This window comes from Hylobates moloch, unplaced genomic scaffold (assembly GCF_009828535.3).
Source record: "Hylobates moloch isolate HMO894 unplaced genomic scaffold, HMol_V3 SCAFFOLD_5, whole genome shotgun sequence".
Taxonomy (NCBI): domain Eukaryota; kingdom Metazoa; phylum Chordata; class Mammalia; order Primates; family Hylobatidae; genus Hylobates; species Hylobates moloch.
The window spans coordinates 82,225,744-82,251,023 of record NW_026652280.1 but is presented as its reverse complement, the minus strand read 5'-3'; the positions used below and the strand labels follow the sequence as shown (position 1 = coordinate 82,251,023).

At 40.1% G+C, this 25,280-nt stretch overlaps 1 protein-coding gene across 1 annotated transcript in view; it reads left to right on the top strand.

The window, feature by feature from the left end:
- Positions 1-372: 372 nt before the first annotated feature.
- The window catches only part of LOC116468241 (solute carrier family 22 member 25), a 76,401-nt gene continuing 51,493 nt past the window's right edge, over positions 373-25,280 (top strand). The window contains exons 1-4 of the mRNA XM_032151846.1: positions 373-774; positions 1,461-1,564; positions 12,299-12,453; positions 12,552-12,720. Coding sequence (XP_032007737.1) covers positions 373-774; positions 1,461-1,564; positions 12,299-12,453; positions 12,552-12,720 — 830 coding nt within the window. The remainder of the gene's footprint in view (positions 775-1,460; positions 1,565-12,298; positions 12,454-12,551; positions 12,721-25,280) is intronic.

The window sequence follows — 25,280 nt, the reverse complement described above, 5'->3', positions numbered from 1 at the left end:
TTATTTTAGTTTGTTTACAAAAAAAAAATGTGCAGACCAAAGTTCAATGCTGCTATTGGGGAACTACTAAAGACATCAATAAGTAGATGTCTAATGTTTAAACACATTTCATTGAAAATGGTTGGAAGTATCCGAGCCAATTATTTCTTATGTGACCCTAAAGAAAACAGATAACTACCTAACCCCAAAATGACTTGAGGAAATTGCTTCCATGACCTTGCTGCAGAGGGGAGAGAGGGCCCATTAAGAAGAGAGTGGGGTCAGGATCAACACACACACTTAGTGTGATTTAAGGAAAGGAAATATTTTCTCTTTGAACTTATCTGGATACAGTCATTTTGTCTCCTCTTGGGGATCACTTGTCCAGCCTCAATGGCCTTTCAGGACCTCCTGGATCAAGTTGGAGGCCTGGGGAGATTCCAGATCCTTCAGATGGTTTTCCTTATAATGTTCAACATCATAGTATACCATCAAACTCGGCTGGAGAACTTCGCTGCATTCATACCTGATCATCGCTGCTGGGTTCATATACTGGACAATGACACTATCCCTGACAATGACCCTGGGACCCTCAGCCAGGATGCCCTCCTGAGAATCTCCATCCCATTCGACTCAAATCTGAGGCCAGAGAAGTGTCGTCGCTTTGTCCACCCCCAATGGGAGCTCCTTCATCTGAATGGGACCTTCCCCAACACGAGTGAGCCAGATACAGAGCCCTGTGTGGATGGCTGGGTATATGACGAAAGCTCCTTTCGTTCCACCATTGTGACTAAGGTAAGAAGCTTCACTTTCCTCTCTTGCGTACATGACCTGGGTGTTTAGAATAACACAAGAAATGATTGTGCTTCCAGCCTTTAGTCACATGTAGGTGCTTATTCTTCATTCCTTCAGCAAACATTAATTGCTTCTCTATTGAATGCCAGATACCTGCACATTTAATGAGTCTAATGAATTCAAAAGTAGATGTGACCCTGCTATCATAGTGCTTTTATTCTTGGTAAAACCAAAAGCTAAGCAAGCATTTATGAATAATGTGTTAAAAAATGTTCTGCTAAGTCAGGAATGCTCAGCCTGTGGTTGAAAATTATAAACCTCTGGGAAATTACTGAAAACCTCCATGTCCAGACTGTATCTCACAACAGTCATATGAGAAAGTCTAGGGGTGAAATTTAGGCATCCAAAAATATTTAAAAGTTCTCAAATGATTTCACTGTGTGGCCAAGGTTGAGAACCATTTAGTATGGAATAAAACTGGGCACTAATAATACCTAAAAGTTTAGGAATAGCTTTCAAGAGAAAGTTGTATTCAAGCTGAGACCTGAATAGTGAATATCAGGTAATGCAGAAAAGAGGAGCTAGGGAGGAAGATAGAATGAAACTTGCAGGCTATTTTAAGACATTTTGATCAGGTTGCACTGAGGGGCTATAAGCATTGATATGAGGGTTTCCTTTTCTTCCAGTGGGATCTGGTATGTGACTCTCAATCACTGAATTCAGTAGCTAAATTTCTATTCATGGCTGGAATGATGATGGGAGGCAACCTATATGGCCATTTGTCAGACAGGTGAGTATCTATGGAGCATAGCTCTCTTTAAGGGTATTTTCATCAATTTATGAAACATTTTTCATCTAGAAATATTTTTGGAAATTACACTATCCTGTTGCTCCCGTGGTCCCCAGGGATCTGTAGACACAAAAGGAAAATTATAGTGAGTGTGGTGAGTGCTATTTTTTAAAATGTGTGTGCTGTGCACAGTACACAGAAATTTCATCTCCATCTTACCTGGGGGTGTTTCAAAATAGGGTTTGGATAAATCCCAAGGGAGGCAGAGCAAGATGACAGAATAGAAGCTTCCACTGATTGTCCTCCCCACAGGAATACCAAATTTGAAAACTATCTACACAAAAATGCACCCTCATAAGAACCAAAAATCAAGTGAACGATCATAGTACCTGATTTTAACTTCATTGAAGGGGATAGGAAAGACAGTCTTGAATTGCTGATGACACCCCATCTCCATCCCCCAGCACTGGCCATGTGGCACAGAGAATCTGTGCACTTGGGGGAGGAAGAGCACAGCAATTATGGGACTTTGCATTGGGACTCAGTGCTGCCAACACAGGGCAGAACTCAGCCAGCACTCATGAAGGAAGCATTTAGACCAGCCATAGCCACAGAAGTGAATCACCCATCCCAGTGTTCAGAATATGAGTTTTGGTAAGCCTTGCCATCACAGGCTAAAGGGCTCTGGTCCTAAACAAACTTGAAAGACTGTCTAGGCCACAAGGACTGCAACTCCTAGGCAAGTTCTAGTGCTGGGCTGGGCTAAGAGCCAGTGGACATGGGGAGCACAGGATCTAATGAGAAAACAGCTTGGGTGGCTAATGGAGTGCTTACATCACTCCCTCCCCAACCACAGACAATGCACCTTGCAACTCTAAAAGAGACTCTTTCATTCCATTTGAGGAGAGGAGAGGGAAGAGTAAAGATGACTTTGTTTCATAACTTGGATACCAGCTCAGCGACAGTAGGAAAGGGCACTGGGCAGAGTCATGATCCCTTCATTCCAGGACCTCACTCCTGGATGACATTTCTAGACACACTCTGAGTCAGAAGAGAATCTGCTGCCTTAAAGAGAAGGGCCCAGTCCTGGCAGGAAATAGCACTTGCTAACTTAATAATCCCTTGGCTCCTGAATAATCAGCAGTGGTAACCAGGTAATACATGTCATTGACCTTGGGTGAGACTCCGAGATATGCTGACTTCAAGTGTGGCCCAGCATATTCACATCTGTGGTGGCTACAAGGAGAGACTCCTTCTGCTTGAGAAAAGGAGAGGGAAGAATAAAGGGGACATTGTCTTGCACCTTAGGTACCAGCTCAGCCGCAGTGGGGAAGACCACGAAGTAGGCCTTTGGGTTGTCTTAGCTCTTGGGCAGCATTTCTAGACCTATTCTGGGCCAGATGGGAGCCCACTGCCCTAAAAGGTGAGTCCTAGGCCTGGCAGCATTCACCACAAGCTGACCAAAGAGCCCTTGGGCCATAAGTTAATATTCACCCTGGAAGTATTCCACATGGGCCTGTGGTGGTATTAGACACAGAGAAATTCCTCTTCTGGTGGAAAGGGGAGAGAAGAGTGGAAAGGATTTTGTCTTGTGGTTTTAGTGGCTGCTTAGCTGCAGTAGAATAGAATTATGGGTAGATTTATAAGGTTTCCAACTCCAAGCCCTGGCTCCTGTACAGCATCTCTGGATTTGCCTGGGGCCCAGGGGAACTTGCCACCCTGAAAGGAAGGGCACAAGGTTGGCTGGTTTCACCACCTCCTGATTGTAGAACCCTAGGACCTTTAGCAAATATACGTGGTAACAAGGAAATGCTTACCTTGGGCCTTGACCAAGACCCAGTGCTATACTGTCTTCAGGTCTGACCCAGGACAGTCCTAGTGGTAGTGGCCTCAGGGAGTTTTGGTCATCCCATCGCTAGCTACAAGCAGCTCAGAACAGAGAGAAAGACTCCATTTGTTTGGAAGAAAATAAAGAAAAAAAAACAAGAGTCTCTGCCTGCTGGCCCAAATAATTTTTCCAGATCTTATCCAAGACCACCAAGGCAGTCTGCAAGAACTACAGCATTACCACGTTTGGAGGCCCCCTAATGCAGATGAGGTTGCAATGATCAAAAACTTAGATCACAACACTCAAGCCCCTTTGAATACCTGAAAAGCCTACCCAAGGAGGACGAGTATGAGCAAAGCCCAGACTGTGAAAACCACAATAAATATCTAACGTTTCAATGCCCAGTCACCAAAAAGCATCCACAAACATCAAGACCATCTAGGGAATCATGACTTCACTAAACAAACTAAATAAGGTACCAGGGACCAATATTGGAGAGACAGATATGTGACCTTTCAGATAGAAAATTCAAAATAATGGTATTGAGGAAACATGAAGAAATCCAAGATAACACAGCAAAGGAATTCAGAATCCTATTAGATTAATTTACCAAACACATTGAAATAATTAAAAAGAATCAAGAATCAGAAATTCTGGAGTTGAAGAAATGCAATTGACATATGGAAGAATGCATCAGAATCTCTTAAGAGCAGAATTGATGAAGCAGAAGAAAGAATTAGTGAGCTTGAAAATAGGCTATTTAAAAACACACAGTCAGAGGAGACAAAAGTAAAAAGAATTAAAAAGAATGAAGCACTCCCACAACATCTAGACAATCATCTCAAAAGGATAAATCTAAGAGTTATTGGCCTTCAAGAAGAGGGAGAGAGAGAGAGACAAAGGTAGACAGTTTATTCAAAGAGCTATTAAGAGAGAACTTCACAAATACAGAGAAAGATATCAATATTCAAGTACAAGAAAATCACAGGATATCAGGGAGATTTAACCCAAAGAAGACTACCTCAAGGTATTAACAATCAAACTCCCTAGGTCAAGGATAAATAAAGAATCCTAAACACACAAGAGAAAAGAAATAAATAACATCCAATGGAGACCCAATATGTCTGGCAGCAGACTTTTCCATGCAAACCTTACAGGCCAGGACAGAGTGGCATGACATACTTAAAGTGCTGAAGAAGAAAAAAAAAACTTTTAACCTATAATAGTATATTTGGCAAAAATATCCTTCAAATATGAAAGAGAAATAAAGACTTTCCCAGACAAACAAAGGCTGAGAGGTTTCATCAACACCACCCCTGTCCTACAAGAAATGCTAAAGGAAATTATTCAATCTGAAAGTAAAGAACAGTAATGAGCCATAAGAAATTATCTGAATGTATAAAACTCCCTGCTAGTAGTAAGTACACAGAAAATCACAGGATATTATGACACTGTAATTGTGGCATATAAACTAACTAAAACAACTTTTCTTTTTTTATTTTATTTTATTTTATTTTTATTTATTTATTTATTTTGAGATGGAATCTCGCTCTGTCACCAGGCTGGAGTGCAGTGGCACAATCTCGGCTCACTGCAAGCTCCGCCTCCTGGGTTCACGCCATTCTCCTGCCTCAGCCTCCCGAGTAGCTGGGACTACAGAAACCCACCACCATGCCCGGCTAATTTTTTGTATTTTTAGTAGAGACAGGGTTTCACCATGTTAGCCAGGATGGTCTCGATCTCCTGACCTCAAGATCTGCCTGCCTCTGCCTCCCCACGTGCTGGGATTACAGGCAGGAGCCACCACGCCCAGCCTAAAACAACTTTTCAAGACATAGATAGTACAATAAAATATAAACAGAAACAAAGGTTAAAAAGCAGAGAGATTAAGGTAAAGTATGCAGTTGTATTAGTTTTCTTTTTGCCTATTTGTTTTTCATGTTTATGCAATCTCTATTAACTATCAGTTTAAAATAATGAGTTATAAGATATTAATTGCAGGCCTCATGGTAACCTCAAATCTAAAAACATACAATGCATACACAAAAAATAAAAAGCAAGAAACCAAAACATATCACCAGAGAAAATCATCTTCACTAAAAGGAAGACAGGAAGGAAAAAAAGGAAGAAAGAGAAGACCACAAAACAACAAGAAAATAAATAACACAATGGCAGGAGTAAGTCCTTACTTATCAATAATATTATTGAATGTAAATGGACTAATCTCTGCAATCAAAAGACATAGAAAGGCTGAATATTAAAAACAAAAACAATGATCTGTTGCCTACAAGAAATGCATCTTATCTATACACACATAGACTGAAAATAAAGGGATGGAAAAAGATATTCCATGCTAATGAAAACCAAAAAAGAGCAAGATTAGCTATGCTTATATCAGACAAAATAGATTACAAGACAAAAAAATGTAAAAAGAGACAATAAAGGGGTCAATTCAGCAAGAGGATATAAAAATTATAAATATATACACACAACATTGGTGCACTCAGACATATAAAGAAAATATTACATATCAAAGAGAGAGATAGGCCCCAATATAATAATAGCTGGAGATTTCAACACCCCACTTTCAATATTGAACAGATCTTCCAGACAGAAAATCAACAAACAAACATTGGACTTAACCTGAAATAATTTCAGGTATCTTTTCTGACCACACTGGAATAACAGAAATCAGTAAGACGGATTCTGGAAACTATACAAATACATAAAAATTAAAGAGTATGCTCCTGAATGACTAATGGATATGAATAGATTAAGAAGGAAATTGAGAAATATATTGAAACAAATGATAATGGAAACACAATATACCAAAATCAATGGAACACAGCAAAAGCAGTACCAACAGGGAAGCTTAGAGCTATAAGTGCCTACATCAAAAAGGAAAAAATAAATTTCAAACAAACAACATAATGATGCATCTTAAAGAACTAGAAAAGCAAGAGCATATTAAATAAAAAATTAGCAGAAGAAAAGAAATAAAGATCAGGGCAATAATAAAGGAATTTAAAATGAAGAAAAGAATACAAAACATCAACAAAACAAAACTTGGTTTTCTGGAAAGATAAACAAAATTGGCAAACCTTTAGCTAGACTAAGAAAAAAGAGAGAAATCCTATATAAATAAAATCAGAGATGGAAACAAGAGACATTACAACCGATACCACAGAAATTCAAAGGGTCATTAGAGGCTACTACTAGCAATTGTGTGCCAATAAATCGGAAAATATAGAAGAAGTGGGTAAATTCCTAGATACATACAACCTACCAAGATTGAACCCTAAAGAAATCCAAAACCAGAACAGACCAAGAAAAAGTAATGAGACTGACGCTGTAATAAAAAGTCTCCAGGTAAGGAAAAGCCTGGGACCTGATGACTTCACTGCTGAATTCTACCAAACATTTAGAGAACTCGTACGAATCCCAATCAAACTATTCCAAAAAATAGAAACAGAGAAAATATATTAAACTCATAATACAAGGTTAGTATTACACAGATACCAAAACCAGAAAAGACACTTCAAAAAAAGAAAACTACAGGCCAATATCCCTAAAGAACATTGATGAAAAAATTCTCCACAAAGTACCAGCAAATTGAATTCAGCAACACATTAAAAAGATTTTTCATGATGACCAAGTGGGATTTTGAACCACGGATGCAAAGATGGTTCAAAATACAAAATCAATTGATGTGATACATTCTATCAATAGAATGAAGGACAGAAACCAGATGATCATCTCAATATTGAATAAACATTTGATAAAATTAAACATTGCTTCATGATTAAAAAAAAACTCTAAAAAAAAACTGGGTATAGAAGGAACATACTTCAACATAATAAAAGCCATATGTGACAGACTCATAGCTAGTATCATATGAAATGGGGAAAAAATTGACGGCCTTTTCTCTAAGATCTGAAACACAACAAGGATGCCCACATTCACCATTGCCATTTAACATAGTACAGGAAGTCCTAACTAGAGCAATCATACAAGAGAAAAATATAAATAGCACCCAATTGGAAAGGAAGAAGTCAAATTATCCTTGTTTGCAGACTATACGATCTTCTATTTGGAAAAACATAAAGACTCCACCAAGAAACTATTCAAATTGATACCCAAATTCTGTAAAGTTGCAGGATAAAAAATCAACATACAAAAATCAGTAGCATTTCTATATGCCAACAGTGAACAACCTGGAAAACAAATCAAGAAAGTAACCCCATTTACAATAGTGACGAATAAAATTAAATACCTAGAAATTAACCTAAGAAGTGAAAGATCCCTACAATGAAAACTCTAAAATGTTGGCGAAATAAATTGAACAGGACACCAAAAATGGAAAGATATTCATGTCGGTGGATTTGAATAATCAATATTGTTAAAATGTCCATACTACCCAATGCAATCACAGATTCAATGCAATCTCTATCAAAATACCAAGATATAGAAATACCCAGATATAGAAAACACAATTCTAAACTATATATGAAACCATAAAAGACCCAGAATAGCCAAAGCTATCATGAGCAAAAAGAACAAAACTGGAAGAATCACATTACCTGACTTCCAATTATACTACAGAGCTATAGTAACCAAAACAAGACGTACTGGCATAAAAACACACGCATAGACCAATGGGACAGAATGGAGAATCCAGAAAAAAATTCATACATCTACAGTGAACTCATCATCAACAAAGGTGCCAAAAACATACATTGGGGAAAAGGACAATCTCTTTAATAAGCAGTGCTGGGAAACTGGATATCCACATGCAAAAGAATAAAATTAGACCCTTATCTTTTGCCATATATAAAAATTAAATCAAAATGAATTAAAAATTTAAATCTAAGACCTCAAACTATGAAACTAATGCAAGAAAACATTGGGTAAACTCCCCAGGACATTGGACTGGGTAAAGATTTCTTCGGTAATACGCCACAAGCACAGGCAAACGAAGCAAAAATGGAGAAATTGGATCACATCAAGTTAAAAAAACTTCTGTACAACAAAGGAAACAATCCACAAATGGAAGAGACAACCCACAGAATGGGAGGAATTTTGCAAATTACCCATCTGATAAGGGATTAATAACCAGAATATACAAGGAGTGTGTTTTTAGACCTACAGATCCACAACTCTGTAGGAAAAAAAATCTAACAATTTAATTTTTAAATGGGTGAAATATCTGAAGAGACATTTCTCAAAAGAAGACACACAAAAAACAAACAGGTATATGAAAATGTGCTCGACATCACTGGTCATCAGAAAAAATGCAAATCAAAACTACAATGAGATATCATCTCACCCCAGTTAAAATCGCTTGTATCCAAAAGGCAGGCAATAATAAATGCTGGCGAGGATGTGGAGAAAACGGAACCCTCATGCACTGTTGGTGGGAATATAACTTAGTACAACTCCCATGGAAAACAATTTGGAGGTTCCTCAAAAAGTTAAACACAGAGCTATATATTATCCAGCAATCCCATGGCTAGGTATATACCCAAAAAGGAAATCAGTATATCAAAAGGAAAGGATATCTGCTCTCCATGTTTATTGCAGAACTATTCACAATAGCCAAGATTTGGAAGCAACCTAAGTGTCCATCAACAGATGAATGGATAAAGAAAATATGGTACATATACAAAGCAGGGTATTATTCAGCCATAAGAAAGAATGAGATCTTGTCATTTGCAACAACATGAATGGAACTGCAGATCATTAAGTTGAGTGAAATAAGCCAGGCCAAGAAAGACAAACTTCACGTGTTCTCACTTATCTGTAGATCTGAAAACTAAAACAATTAAATTCATGGACATAGAGAGTAGAATGATAATTACCAGAGACTGGGAAGGGTAGTAGTGGCTGTGTCAGGGGGAAAGTGGGCATGGTTAATGGGCACACAAAAAAATGGAAAGAATGAATAAGATCTAGTATTTGATCACACAACACAGTGACTACAGTCAGTAATAATTTAATTGTACACTTTAAAATAACTAAAAGAGTATAATTGGATTGTTTGTAACACAGAGGATAAATGCTTGAGGTGATGGATGCCCAATTTACCCTGATGTGATTATAATATATTGTATGCCTGTTTCAAAATCTCTCATATGCTCCATAAGTAAACACACCTACTATGTACCCACAAAAACGAAAAATTTAAAATTTTTCCAAAGACAGAGTTTGGAGAGAAAGTGCCACAACATTTGGTTTAGACAGATGAAACAGAGTTACCTATGGGAACAGAGAGGAACATGTTTCACGACATGGAATTCAGCCTTAGCAAGGGGTACCATGTGCAGTCCCTCCTGGACACTGTGTACCGATGGCTTGTGCCCGGAGCATGATCATTAGATCATAGTTCCAAGTACGATGGGGCAGACATTTTTCTAAAACCTGCAGGGTACATTTCAAGGTGTCATTGATGGTGTCTTGAGAAATCATTCCTGAAACCTTGATTTTTTTGTCTTTGCAAAAACAGCTTTTTAGAGGTATTACAACTTCTACGTTACAACAAAAGGTAAGAAATCTAAGGACAATATTGTCACAGTCTGTGACATGAGAAGTTTGGGGTACTCTCTAACTTACCGTATGTCTTCTGAAATGGCAGGAAACCATTATCATCACCCAACCATGTCTTCACTGATGGTGAGGAGGGACTTGAGGTGCCCATTGCCGTCCACCAGCATCATATCGCCTGGTATCTCTCCTGAAACTTTGAATGTATGACAGTAAAAGTAACACATAAAAGAGTCGAGAGTCAGAGGGTTAATTTCCAACAGTCCAGTAACCCAGCCCTCTGGGACAGTGCCATGAGAAAATGGAGATAAACCAATTTTAATGGATCATAGGTGGTACAAGATAAGGTAGTGGTACCAGGCAGGAGAACCAGCTGAAGTTGATGGGGCAAGGTAATCTAAGGATTTGGAGCTTTATCATAAACCTGGGGGGGAAATATTAAATGATTTTATGCAGAGATAGCCATGATCAAATTGATACTTTGGATATAACACACTCAACTGTTCACGATATCCCCAAACTAGAAATACTCTAGAATTTCATTAATAATAGAATGAATAAATAAGATGCAGGATATTCACATAGTGGATTTTTATACAGAAAAAGGAATGAACAACTTACTCTGTACAATAACATGGATGAATAACAAAATCATTTTGTTTGCCACAAGAATAACAAAAAATGATTGCATACAATACCACTTCACTTATGTAAAAGTCAAAGAAAAGCAACTATGGTGTTGGGAGTCAGAAAGGTGATTCTCTTTAGGATTTCACTGGGATTGCATTAAATCTATATAGCAGTTTGGGTAAAATTGCCATTTTAAAATATTGAATTTTATAGGCTGTGAATGTAAACATCACTCTCCATTAATTTAGATTTTCTTAAATTCCCTTTGCAATATTTTATAGTTTATAGAAAAAAGTCATGCATTTTCCATTAAATTTATTCTAATTAACTTAGTTTTTGAGGCCATAAAGTTGTTCATCATAATTTTAATTTCTAATTATTCATAGCTACTATATATGAAGGTAATTGTCTTTTTCTATATTAAGCTTATATCCTTCCAACTTGATAATTAGATCTAGTAGCATTTTGTGGATTCCCTAAAATTTTCCACTACAAAATCATGCCATCTGCAAGAACATGTGAGTGCATGTGTGTTTTTGGTAGAACAATTATATTTCTATCTTTTGCTTTTTATTATCTTTCTGGCAGTAGCTAGGACCTTCAATACAATAACAAATAACAATTGGCAAGAGCTGAAATTCTGCCTCACCACATGCCACATTGTCCAAGTTGTCTACAGAGAGGTCCTCTTTCCCAGAATATAATAAAACAGAGAATTTCCTTTTTATTTTTTTAACCCTCCCCTGAAAATCTTAACCCACTTTGATGTATTGTTTCATGGATGTTCCTTTCACATCAGTTTACCTGTGGCCTGCACAGTCCTAGAATATCATGTATAGAATTAGATCTCTTGCCTCCCAGCCACTGTACAGACTCTCTACTATGCTAAAGTACATAGGAGAGAACTTGTGTTCATAGTGCACTGTATGTTAATACAGGAGATATTTCTCTTTCTTTAATTTCAACTTTTATTTTAGATTCAAGGGGTGCATGTGCAGGTTTGTTACATGAATATATTGCATGATGCTGAGGCTAGGGGTATGAATGAACCCATCACCCAGGTAGTGAGCATAGTACCCAATTGGTAGTTTCTCAAACCCTTTTCTCCTCCCTCCCTGCCAACTCTTGTAGTCCCCAGCTCTATTGTTCCCTTCTTTATGTCCCTGTGTACTTAACGTTTAGCTCCCACTGATAAGTTGAGGACATTGTAATGTTTGGTTTTCTGTTCCTACATTAATTCACTTAGGAAAATGGCTTCCATCTGCAACCATGTTGCTGCAGAAGACATGATTTCATTCTTTTTTATGGCTACATAGTATTCCAGTCTACCATTGGTGGACATTGAGGTTATTCCATGCCTTTGCTACTGTGAATAGTGCTCCAATGAACATGTGAGTGCGTGTATCTTTTTGGTAGAACAATTTATCTTCACAAGGGACATTTCTGGTGTGTTAACATTTCAACATCCCAGCCTGTCTTACATGTTTTGAATTTGTATCAATGATCTACTGGCAACAGATTGGAGAAGAAACTTTTATACACTCAGTATCTATTTACAAACAGAGAACATTCCTTCTGAGAAGGCCTGCCATTGATTAACTGTTGATTCTTTAACGTTTTAAGTGTAAAGTTTCACTTGTTAAACATCCTTTAAGTTTCAAAGTGTGCTTTCCCTTCACTAACATTTCCCAAAGATTGTTATTGTTCCCACGATCTAATCTGCCCCTGTTTCTCAGGTTTGGGAGAAAGTTCATGCTCAGATGGTCTTACCTCCAGCTCGCCATCGTAGGCACCTGTGCAGCCTTTGCTCCCACCATCCTCGTATACTGCTCCCTGCGCTTCTTGGCTGGGGCTGCTACATTTAGCATCATTGTAAATACTGTTTTGTTAAGTAAGTCAATATTTTCGATTCACATTTTCCAAGCCTTGGCTTTAACATTGAAGCTCCACCTGTGTTTGAAGCTAAATCTTGTTTGTGTTTTCTTTCAGTTGTAGAGTGGATAACTCACCGATTCTGTGCCATGGCATTGACATTGACAATTTGTGCTGCTAGTATTGGACATATAACCCTTGGAGGCCTGGCTTTTGTCATTCGAGACCAGTGCATCCTCCAGTTGGTGATGTCTGCACCATGCTTTGTCTTCTTTCTGTTCTCAAGGTATTGAGCTTGCATTCTTCTTTTGCCATATGACATCCTTGAATGCAGATGTACATGGAATTAGGACATGAATTCCATTTGATCCTCCGTCTAGCCCTGAGTACATTCTCCTAATCTGTGCTAAATGTGCAATTCAAGAAGCAAAACACAAAGGGTTTCCTGATGAAATTAAGGAGAGTTAATTAAATTTGAATATAAGATAATCAACAAATACTTCTGTAAAATATCCAAATATTGCAAGAGATGCAATAAAACTCAAAATTATTCACTGTTTATATGAAATTTTATTTCACCCAAATATTCAGTATTTTATTTAACTGAATAAAACATAGGAGGTTCCATTTAATTCAAATTTCAGATAAAGAACAAATAATTTTTGGTGTAATGATATCCAAAATATCTCATGGGACATGCTTATACCAAAAAAGAAAATTGCTGGTCATTAGAAATTTAAATTTATCCATGCCACTTTTTTTATAAGAAAATCTTTTTTAACTTTCAAGTTCAGGGGTACATGTGCAGGCTTGTTACATAGGTAAACTTGCATCATGAGGATTTGTTGTACAGATTATTTTATCACCTAGGTATTAAGCCTAATACCCATTTGTAATTTTTCCTGATCCTCTCCATCCTCCCACCTTTCACCCTTCTATAGGCCCCAGCGTGTCTTGTTCCCCTCTATATGTCCGTGTGTTCTCATTATTTAGCTCCCACTTATAAATGGGAACATGTGGTATTTGGTTTTCTGTTCCAGTATTTAGTTTGCTAAGTATAATGGCCTCCAGCTCCATCCATGTCCCTGCAAAGGACACGATCTTGTTCTTTTTTATGGCTGCATAGTATTCCATGGTGTATATATGTACCAATTTTCTTGGTCCATTCTATCACTGATGGCATTTAGGTTGATTCCATGTATTTGCTACTGTGAATAGTGCTGCCATGAACATACATGTGTATATGTCTTTATAATGGAAGAGTTTCTAGTCCTTTGGGTACATACCCAGTAATGGGACTACTGGGTTGAAAGGTATTTCTTTCTTTAGGTCTTTGAGGAATCACCACACTGTATTTCACAATGGTTGAATGAATTTACACTCCCACCAATAGTGTAAAAGCATTCCTTTTTCTCCACAACCTAGCCAGCATCTGTTACTTTTTGACTTTTTATTAACAGCCATTCTGATTAATGTGAGATGGTATCTCATGGTGGTTTGATTTGCATTTCTCTAATGACCAGTGATATTGAGCATTTTTTCATAATAGTCGGTCATATGTGTGTCTTCTTTTGCAAAATGTCTGTTGCAAATGTTCTTTGCAGCTCTATTGACAATAACAAAAACATGGAATCAACCTGAATGTCCATCAATGACAGATTAATGAAAATGTGATACTTACACACCATGGATTATTATGCAGCCATAAAAAAGAATGAGAGTATGTCTTTTGCAGGAACATGGATGGAGCTGGAGAGTATCACCCTTAGCAAACTAACACAAGAACACAAAATCAAATACGACATGTTCTCACTTATAAATGGGAGCGAAATGATTAGAACTTATGAACACAAAGAAAAACACAATAAACGCTGGGGTCCACTTGAGAGGGGAGGTTGGAAAGAGGGAGAGAAGCAGAAAAGATAACTATGGGTACTGGGATTCATACCTGGGTGATGAAAAAATATGTACAACAAACTTCCATAATACATGTTTACCTATATAACAAACCTTCACATGTGCCCCAAATCTAAAATAAATTAAAAAAATAAAAGTGTCTGTTCATGTCCTATGCCCACTTTTATTTTATTATACTTTAAGTTCTGGAATACATGTGCAAAATGTGCAGGTTTGTTACACAGATATACATGTACCATTGTGGTTTGCTACACCCATCATCCCATCATCGCCATTAGGTATTTCTCCTAATGCTATCCCTCCCCTAGTCTCCCACCCCACAACAGGCCCCAGCATGTGATATTCCCCTCCCTGTGTCCATGTGTCCTCATTGTTCAACTCCCACTTACGAGTGAGAACATGTGGTGTTTGGTTTTCTGTTCCTGTATTAGTTTGCTGAGAATGATGGTTTCCAGCTTAATCCAGGTCCCTGCAAAGGACATGCACTCATCCTTTTTTATGGCTGCATAATATTCTATGGGGTATATGTGCCACACTTTCTTTACCCAGTCTATCATTGATGGGCATTTGGGTTGGTTCCAAGTCTTTGCTATTGTGAATAGTTCTGCAATAAACATATGTGTGCATGTGTCTTTATAGTAGAATGATTTATAATCCTTTGGGTATATACCCAGTAATGGGATTGCTGGGTCAAATGGTATTTCTGGTTCCAGATCTTTGAAGAATCACCACACTGTCTTCCACAATGGTTGAACTAATTTACACTTTTACCAACAGTGTAAAAGTGTTCCTATTTATCCACATCCTCTCCAGCATCTGTTGTTTCCCGACTTTTTAATGACTACCATTCTAACTGATGTGAGATTGTGGGATTGTTCCTCAGAGAGACCGATGGGGTTCAGGAGGATATTTATTATTTAGGTGCACCGGCCCAGTCAGATTAACATCCAAAGGACTGAGCCCTGAACAAAGAGTTAAGTTACCTTTTAAACATTTTGTGGGGCAGGGGGAGATCTGTGCAGGGGGAAGCATATTACAGAAGCAAGCAACAAAGACAGTTATTCAATTAATTGAGACATGCATTACATCATTTCTTACTTTTCAAGGAAAAACATGTTTTACAACTTGAGTTTATCTGTCTAGTGACCTTGCAGCTGCACAGCTAGAGAAACAGGGTCTTCACAATGCTTGGGAAAGGAGGAGAAATAAGGCTCACTAGCAACAGAAAAACAGGCAGTTAATTTTTAAAAGACTCCAGCTCTTTCTCTTTCTAAGGGGGAATTGGGTTTTCTTACATACAACTGAGTTTCTGCTTACACATTCTTTAATTTCTTTTAATTCCTGTTCCATTCCTTCCTTTGGTGCTTTTTATAACAAAGGTGTTAATAGCACCACTATTGCCACCTCTTCACGGAGCTGTGCTTCTTCTATTGGCAGTGGCTGATATTTTGTTAATGCCATCAACTGCGCAGTAGTGTGTCAGTTTACTATTGCCTCTATAGTTGACTGTATACTCCTAATAAACTGGGGTAAAAGGCAAGGGAGGATGAGGCAGATACCAAGAATAAGCAAGAACCCACCAATGAGGGTTTTGAATCCTCCAAAAGCTAAGAGCCATCCTCCAAACAAGGAATCTAGGGACCACCCGGACCAAATCTGAACTGGAACATGGACCAACTTGTGCATTCTAGCTGTGATTTCCATGACAGCTCTGCCATTATCATCGATTTATAGGCAACAGTTGGTTAAATTAAATTTTCCATGTACTCCTCCTTCCGAGGCTTTCAATTCAGCCTTCTGAGCAGAAGTCCCAGAAGGTAAGGCTTGAGCCTCGACTACTGAGTGTTGGGTCACTACTGCATACCCTGCATATCGCACCCCATCTGTTATGAAACTGCTACTATCAGCGAAGTATTCAACATCTGGGCTCTCCAAGGGGGTATCTCTGAGACCTTCCCGGCTCAAGAACACTTCATCCACCGTATTTATGCAACAGTGGGGAAGGTCCTGCCAGCACAGTGAGGCAACCTACCGCCCTTCCAATCGGGTTTCTCCACCGGCAGCAGGGTAGCTGGGTTCAAGGTATTTACAGTCTCTAGTGTTATCTGGGGATTTTCACACGGAAGTCCTTGGTACTTTAGCATTCTAGAATTGGACAGCCAATGATGTCCTCTTTGCTTCATTAAGGTGACTACAGCCTGTGGCACCCGAACTATTAACTTCTGATCTAGGGCTAGCTTGTTGGCATCTTCTATAAGGATTGCAGTAGCCACCAATGCCCTGAAGCATTGGGCCAACCTAAGGCCACCAAGTCCAGTCTTTTGGATAAATAAGCTACCAGCCGATGCCAACAGCCCAACAACTGAGTTAAGACTCCAACTGCCATTCCCTTTCGTTCATCCACATACAAAAAGAAGGGCTATTTTACATCTGGCAACCCAAGTGCCGGGGCCTGGATGAGAGCTTACTTTATATCCTTGAAGGCCTTTTCCTGTTCCTTTTCCCATAGGAGGGGTTCTCTTTCCTTTCCTTTGGTGGCCTCATATAAGGGAGGAGCCTTGCTATAAGGGAGAAGTTTGGAATCCAGATTCGGCAGAATCCCGCTGCACCTAGAAATTCCCTGACCTGCCACTTGTAACTGGGGTGGGCAATGCACATACAGCCTCCTTGCGTGCACTTCCAAGCCTGGGCTGGCCTTGGGATACCATGAATCGTAGATATCCAACCTCCCAGAAACAGACTTTTGCCTTGTCCTTGGACACTTTATAACCAGCTTCACATAGCAGGTGAAGAAGCCTCTCTGTTCCTTGGAGGCATTCCTCCCTCGTGGGGGCAGTGAATAACAAATCATCAATGTATTGTAATAACACACAATTGTCAGTAGGTGGCGCAAAAGTCTCAAGATCTGTAGCCAAGGCCGCCTCAAAAATGGTAGAATTTTTTCTTTTTTTTATACTTTAAATTTTAGGGTACATGTGCACAACATGCAGGTTTGTTACATATGTATACATGTGCCATGTTTGTGCGCTGCACCCATTAACTCGTCATTTAACATTAGGTATATCTCCTAATGCTCTCCCTCCCCCCTCCCCCCACCCCACAACAGTCCCTGGTGTGTGATGTTCCCCTTCCTGTGTCCATGTGTTCTCATTGTTCAATTCCCACCTATGAGTGAGAACATGCAGTGTTTGGTTTTTTATCCTTGCGATAGTTTGCTGAGAATGATGGTTTCTAGCTTCATGTCCCTGCAAAGGACATAAACTCATCATTTTTTATGGCTGCATAGTATTCCATGGTGCATATGTGCCACATGTTCTTAATCCAGTCTATCATTGTTGGACATTTGGGTTGGTTCCAAGTCTTTGCTAATGTGAATAGTGCCACAATAAACATACGTGTGCATGTGTCTTTATAGCAGCATGATTTATAATCCTTTGGTATATACCCAGTAATGGGATGGCTGGGTCAAATGGTATTTCTAGTTCTGGATCCCTGAGGAATCGCCACACTGACTTCCACAATGGTTGAACTAGTTTGCAGTCCCACCAACAGTGTAAAAGTGTTCCTATTTCTCCACATCCTCTCCAGCACCTGTTGTTTCCTGACTTTTTAATGATGGCCATTCTAACTGGTGTGAGATGGTATCTCATTGTGGTTTTGATTTGCATTTCTCTGACGGCCAGTGATGATGAGCATTTCTTCATGTGTCTTTTGGCTGCATAAATGTCTTCTTTTGAGAAGCGTCTGTTCATATCCTTTGCCCACTTTTTGATGAGGTTGTTTGTTTTTTTCTTGTAAATTTGTTTGGGTTCATTGTAGATTCTGGATATTAGCCCTTTGTCAGATGAGTAGATTGCAAAAATTTTCTCCCATTCTGTAGGTTGCCTGTTCACTCTGATGGTAGTTTCTTTTGCTGTGCAGAAGCTCTTTAGTTGAATTAGATCCCATTTGTCAATTTTGGCTTTTGTTGCCATTGCTTTTGGTGTTTTAGACATGAAGTCCTTGCCCATGCCTATGTCCTGAATGGTATTGCCTAGGTTTTCTTCGAGAGTTTTTAAGGTTTTAGGTCTAACATTTAAGTCTTTAATCCATCTTGAATTAATTTTTGTATAAGGTATAAGGAAGGGATCCAGTTTCAGCTTTCTACATATGGCTAGCCAGTTTTCCCAGCACCAAAAATGGTAGAATTCTTAAACCCTTGTGGCAGCTTTGTCCAGGTATATTGTGATTGCCCCCACTGGAAGGCAAATATAGGCTGACTTTGGGGAGCAAGCTTCAAACAAAAGAAGGCATCCTTTAAGTCCAGACATGTGAACCATGTGGTCTCAGCAGGAATCTGTCCCAGCATTGCATATGGGTTGGGTACTATGGCATGGATAGTCACAGTGGCCTTGTTTACCACCTAGAGATCCTGCACTGGCCTGTATTCACCATTTGGCTTGCACATGGGCAGCAGAGGAGTATTCCAGGAGGACTTGCATTTCACTATAATCCCATGTTCATAGAGCCGATTTAGATGTTTTGTTATTCCTTCAATTTCCTCTCTAGGTAGTGGGTATTGACGGACTCATACCGGGGCAGCATGAGGGTTAAGCTCTACTACCACCCGGGGGTCTGTTTGCAGCAAGTCCGGGGTGTTTTCCTCAGCCTATACATGTGGCACCTTAAAAAGCATCCCCCACATATTGTGTAGGTCCAGCTCCAGTGGCCTTCTGGCACACAGTTCATAGAGCCGCCACTCCTCAGCCCTTGGGACAGTCAGGGTCAATACCCATTGCCTTTAGCACCTCTATCTCCAGGGTCATATTCCCTTTAGGTGTAAAGGAAATTTGTGCCTGCAGTTTCTGGAGTAAGTCTCTCCCTAACAAGAGCACTGGACAATTTGGCATATATAGAAACTCATGCTGCACTTTTTGTGCCCCAATAACACATCTTCTGGATTTGAATAAAGGTTTCTTTTCTTTGGCCCCAGTAGCCCCTATGATAGTAGCACAGTTCTTTGTGGGGGGGCTAATTGGGTGAGTTACCACAGAGAAATCAGCACCAGTATCAACCAAAATATCCATTAATCGGCCCCCTACTTCCATAGAGACCATAGGCTCCCCATGGCCTAAAAATATGGAGCCCAGTCTGTCTCAGTCCTCAAAATTCTCAGCCCCCACTAAGCCGATCAGAACAGGATCTGCCTCTGAGACATGAATAGCAACAGAACGCTGCACTCGGGTGTTAGACAACTGACCATCATCTCCATCCCTTTCCTTTTCAGGGCACTCATCTTTCCAGTGGCCCATTTGCCTGCACCTTGCACATTGGTTCCTGTCCAACCACGACTGGCTTTCCTCTCCTGGTCTTGTCTTCCCCCTTCCTCAGCCTCTGCCTCAGCCACACCCTCTAGCAAATCCAGGGTTAATTTCTGCTAGTGCAGCAGCTGTAAATCGAGCTATCTCTTTGCTTCTATTTCTGGTTTTTCTTTCTTTCTTTCTTCCCAGTTTACGTATACTTTGTTTGCTCTTTCCAGGAGTTCACTAATATGTTTCCCTGCAAAGCCTTCCAGCTTCTGAAGGTTTCATCTTATGTCTCCCTGAGCTTGCCTGACAAAGGTCATTTTTATCATATTTTGGTTTTCAGGAGCCTCTGGAATAATTGGAGAGTACAGCCGATATGCCTCACAAAGCCTTTCACAGAATGCACTTCGGCTTTTGTCAGGCTTTTGGCGCACTTCTGATATTTTACTCATATTCATTGCCTTCCTTCTCCTGCTTTTTTCCCATTTGGGAGTACCTTTCTATATAGCTGCAGCCATTCCATGTCCCTTGCCTCATTTGGGTATTGCTCCACAGTGAACTGCCATGGATTAGGGGTGGCCTCTGGGGCTTCCCCTTCTAACCAGCTGAGAGCTGCCTGATTAACTCTCCTATGCTCCTCTGTATTAAATAAAGTTAGCAAAAGTTGTTGACAATCTGGCCAGGTTGGTTCGTGTGTCATAATAATAGAATTCACCAAATCAATGAGAGCCTGAGGCTTTTCTGTATAGGAAGGGGTGTGCTGTTTCCAATTTAAGAGATCAGTAGTGGAGAAAGGCTGAGAAACATAAACCCTAGAGCCACCTTGTGTCTGCCCCTGGTCATCATAAACTTGTATCCTGGTCTCTCAAAGTGGCATCTGCAAAGCCTGTGGTTGGCCTGAGTGGAGGCACCCAGCTGCCTCGCCCTGTCCATCTTCCCTGTTTTTTTCAAACAGGGGCTTCTGTTACTCTGAGGGGAGACTGAGCCTCACTTTCCTCCAAGCCTGACTCTCCGGATGCTCCTGACTCTGCCTCCTGCCTTATTCTGGCCAAAGACGTGTAGACTGGCACATACAGGGGCCGACATTCCCTTTCCTCTGGTGGGGCCTGAAGAACTAGTTTTGGCTGAGGCTTCAGGGATTCCTTTTCCTAGGAGACACTAGGGGCTTTAGGTTCTTCTGCTTTCTTTGGTTGGGCGCCTGAGCCACTAATGCATTGCAATTTCCCTCTAGGCAGGGCTGTAGCCAACTGGGGCAAGTTTGTGCCACACTGAGCCAAAAGTCTATATAGGGAAACTGGTCTGGGTATCCTGATTGTCCTCCAACTCCAGTGACCACCTTAAACACATGGCCAATTAATTCCCTGTCTTTTGTACCTTCAGAGGACCACCCCACATTGAAAGCAGGCCAATCTATCTCACAGTATGTCCTTAATTTTTGAGCATCCAGTTTCATGCCATAATCACCTCTAAATCCTTTTTTTAAATTCTTTATCATGCACTCCAAAGGAGTTGGTTTTGATGCTTTCCCTCCCATTTCCTCCCTTGCGGCACACTTTCACTCTCACTTTCACTCTCGGGTCCACTAGACGAGGTCCTATTATGGGAGTTTTGGATGCTGCTTAGCCAAGAACATGCCTTCCCCTGTCACAGCCTGCTATGGCCATGAAGCTGGTCCTATCAGCCATATGCAGCATCCTAGTTCTGACTTCCCCCACACTCACCTTGAAGCACACAGCCCACGCTAAGGGATCTATGCCTCCCCACATTGGCCTCTCCCAACACTGTCTCTTTCACACATCTCCCCTGCCCCAGGACTCCTCATCAGATGAAAGAAGCCTCTCTCATGTCCCAGGTGAGCCTAGTTAGGCTCCCACATTCACACACATACACACACCACTCCTACCCCAGGACTTCTCATCAGATGAAATGAGCCTCTCTCATGTCCCAGGTAGGTTTACATGCACCCACACACTCCCAGTTCCTGTCTCCAGATCCAGTGAACCACTTTCACTTTGTTAGTGGGGACATGAGGTTCATCCAGATTGGCAAATGACTCCTGCCCCCCAGCCATTCTGGGTTGGATTAGTGGTTGTTCCCTGGGAGGTGATCAAGCTCCCCTTTGTTCTTATGGGATGGGCTTCCCTTCCTTGGGCCCTTGCTCCTTACCATGGTTCCTGAAGTGCTGGTATCACTGCAGCCCCACCCCTGGCTCCATTGCGCTGCCAGGCAGGCCTCCAGGATTGGGGGAGAGCTGGTCTCCATCCAGGTGAAGCTCCCCCGTGGTGTGCCTTGGATGCCAGGTCTCCCCCAGCCCCAGGGCTGTAGTCCCACAGGCAGAGGAGACAGTAAATCTGTTATCTCCAACCCTGGATGAGTCCCCAGAAATGTTGCAGGATTGTTAAAGAATCAGAGAGACCAATGGGGCTCAGGAGGATATTTATCATTTAGGTGCACTGGCCCAGTCAGATTAGCATCCAAAGGACTGAACCCTGAACAAAGAGTTAAGTTACCTTTTAAGCATTTCATGGGGTAGGGGAGATCTGTGCAGGGGGAAGCATATTACAGAAGCGAGAAACAAAGACAGTTATTCAATTGATTGAGACATGCATTACATCATTTCTTACTTTTCAAAAACAAACATGTTTTATGACTTGAGTTTATCTGTCTAGTGACCTTGCAGCAACACATCTAGAGAAACAGGGTCTTCACAATGCCTAGGAAAGAAGGAGACATAAGGCTCACTAGACACAGAAAAATAGGCAGTTAATTTTTAAAGGACTCCAGCTCTTGCTCTTTCTCAGGGAGAATTGGGTTTTCTTACATACAACTGAGTTTCTGCTTACACATTCTTTAATTTCTCTTAATTCCTGTTCCAAGATGGTATCACATTGTGGTTTTGATTTGCATTTCTCTAATGACCAGTGATGATGAGCTTTTTTTCATATGTTTGTTGGCTGCATAAATGTCTTATTTTGAGAAGTGTCTGGTCATATCCTTCACCCACTTTTTGATGGAGTATTTTTTTCTTGTAAATTTATTTAAGTTCCTTGTAGATTCTGGATATTAGCCCTTTGCCACATGAATAGATTGCAAACAGTTTCTCCCCTTCTGAAGGTTGCCTGTTCACTCTGATGATAGTTTCCAATGCTGTGCAGAAGCTCTTTAGCTTAATTAGATCCCATTTATCAATTTTGGTTTTTGTTGCCATTGCTTTTGGTGTTTTAGTCATAAAATCTTTGCCCATGCCTATGTCCTGAATGGTATTGACTAGGTTTTCTTCTAGGGATTTTATGATTTTAGGTCTTACATTTAAGTCTTTAATTCATTCTGAGTTAATTTTTGTATAAGGTAGACACCTGGAAGGGGTCTAGTTTCAGTTTTCTGTGTATGGCTAGCCAGTTTTCCCAACATCATTTATTAAATGGGGAATCCCTTCCCCATTGCTTGTTTTTGTCAGGTTTGTCAAAGATCAGATGGTTGTAGATGTGTGGCATTATTTCTGAGGGCTCTGTTCTGTTCAATTGGTCTATATATCTGTTTTGGTACCAGTACCATGCTGTTTTGGTTACTGTAGCCTTGTAATATAGTTTGAAGTCAGGTAGCATGATGCCTCCAGCTTTGTTCTTTTTGCTTAACATTGCCTTGGCTATGCAGGCTCTTTTGTAGTTCCATATGAACTTTAAAGCAGTTTTTTCTAATTCTGTGAAAAAGTCATTTGTAGCTTGTTGGGGATAGCATTGAATCTTTAAATTACTTTGGGCAGTATGGCCATTTTTATGATATTGATTCTTTCTATCCATGAGCATAGAATATTTTTCCATTGTTTGCATTTTCTCTTATTTCCTTGAGCAGTGGTTTGTAGTTCTCCTTGAAGACATCCTTCACATCCCTTGTGAGTTGGATTCCTAGGTATTTTATTCTTTGTAGCAACTGTGAATGAGAGTTCACTCATGATTTGGCTCTCTGTTTGTCTATTATTCGTGTATAGGAATGCTTGTGATTTTTGCACATTGATTTTGTATCCTGAGACTGCTGAGGTTGCTTATCAGCTTAAGAAGATTTTGGACTGAGACGATGGGGTTTTCTAAATAAACAATCATATTGTCTGGAAACAGAGACAATTTGACTTCCTCTCTTCCTATTTGAATATCCTTTCTTTTTTTTTGGTTTCTTTATTATTATTATTATTATTATACTTTAAGTTTTAGGGTACATGTGCACAATGTGCAGGTTTTTTACATATGTATCCATGTGCCATATTGGTGTGCTGCACCCATTAACTCGTCATTTAGCATTAGGTATATCTCCTAATGCTCTCCCTCCCCCCTACCCCCACCCCACAACAGTCCCCAGAGTGTGATGTTCCCCTTCCTGTGTCCATGTGTTCTCATTGTTCAATTCCCACCTATGAGTGAGAACATGCGGTGTTTGGTTTTTTGTCCTTGCGATACTTTACTGAGAATGATGGTTTCCAGTTTCATCCATGTCCTTACAAAGGACATGAACTCATCATTTTTTTTGGTTGCATAGTATTCCATGGTGTATATGTGCCACATTTTCTTAATCCAGTCTATCGTTGTTGGACATTTGGGTGGGTTCCAAGTCTTTGCTATTGTGAATAGTGCCGCAATAAACATACGTGTGCATGTGTCTTTATAGCAGCATGATTTATAGTCCTTTGGTTATATACCCAGTAATGGGATGGCTGGGTCAAATGGTATTTCTACTTCTAGATCCCTGAGGAATTGCCACACTGACTTCCACAATGCTTGAACTAGTTTACAGTCCTACCAACAGTGTAAAAGTGTCCCTATTTCTCCACATCCTCTCTAGCACCTGTTGTTTCCTGACTTTTTAATGATGGCCATTCTAACTGGTGTGAGATGGTATCTCGTGGTTTTGATTTGCATTTCTCTGATGGCCAGTGATGATGAGCATTTCTTCGTGTGTTTTTTGGCTGCATAAATGTCTTCTTTTGAGAAGTGTCTGTTCATGTCCTTCACCCACTTTTTGATGGGGTTGTTTGTTTTTTTCTTGTAAATTTGTTTGAGTTCATTGTAGATTCTGGATATTAGCCCTTTGTCAGATGAGTAGGTTGCAAAAATTTTCTCCCATTTTGTAGGTTGCCTGTTCACTCCGATGGTAGTTTCTTTTGCTGTGCAGAAGCTCTTTAGTTTAATGAGATCCCATTTGTCAATTTTGGCTTTTGTTGCCATTGCTTTTGGTGTTTTAGACATGAAGTCCTTGCCCATGCCTACGTCCTGAATGGTATTGCCTAGGTTTTCTTCTAGGGTTTTTATGGTTTTAGGTCTAACATGTAAGTCTTTAATCCATCTTGAATTAATTTTTATATAAGGTGTGAGGAAGGGATCCAGTTTCAGCTTTCTACATATGGCTAGCCAGTTTTCCCAGCACCATTTATTAAATAGAGAATCCTTTTCCCATTGCTTGTTTTTGTCAGGTTTGTCAAAGATCAGATAGTTGTAGATATGTGGCATTACTTCTGAGGGCTCTGTTCTGATCCATTGATCTATGTCTCTGTTGTGGTACCAGTACCATGCTGTTTTGGTTACTGTAGCCTTGTAGTATAGTTTGAAGTCAGGTAGTGTGATGCCTCCAGCTTTGTTCTTTTGGCTTAGGATTG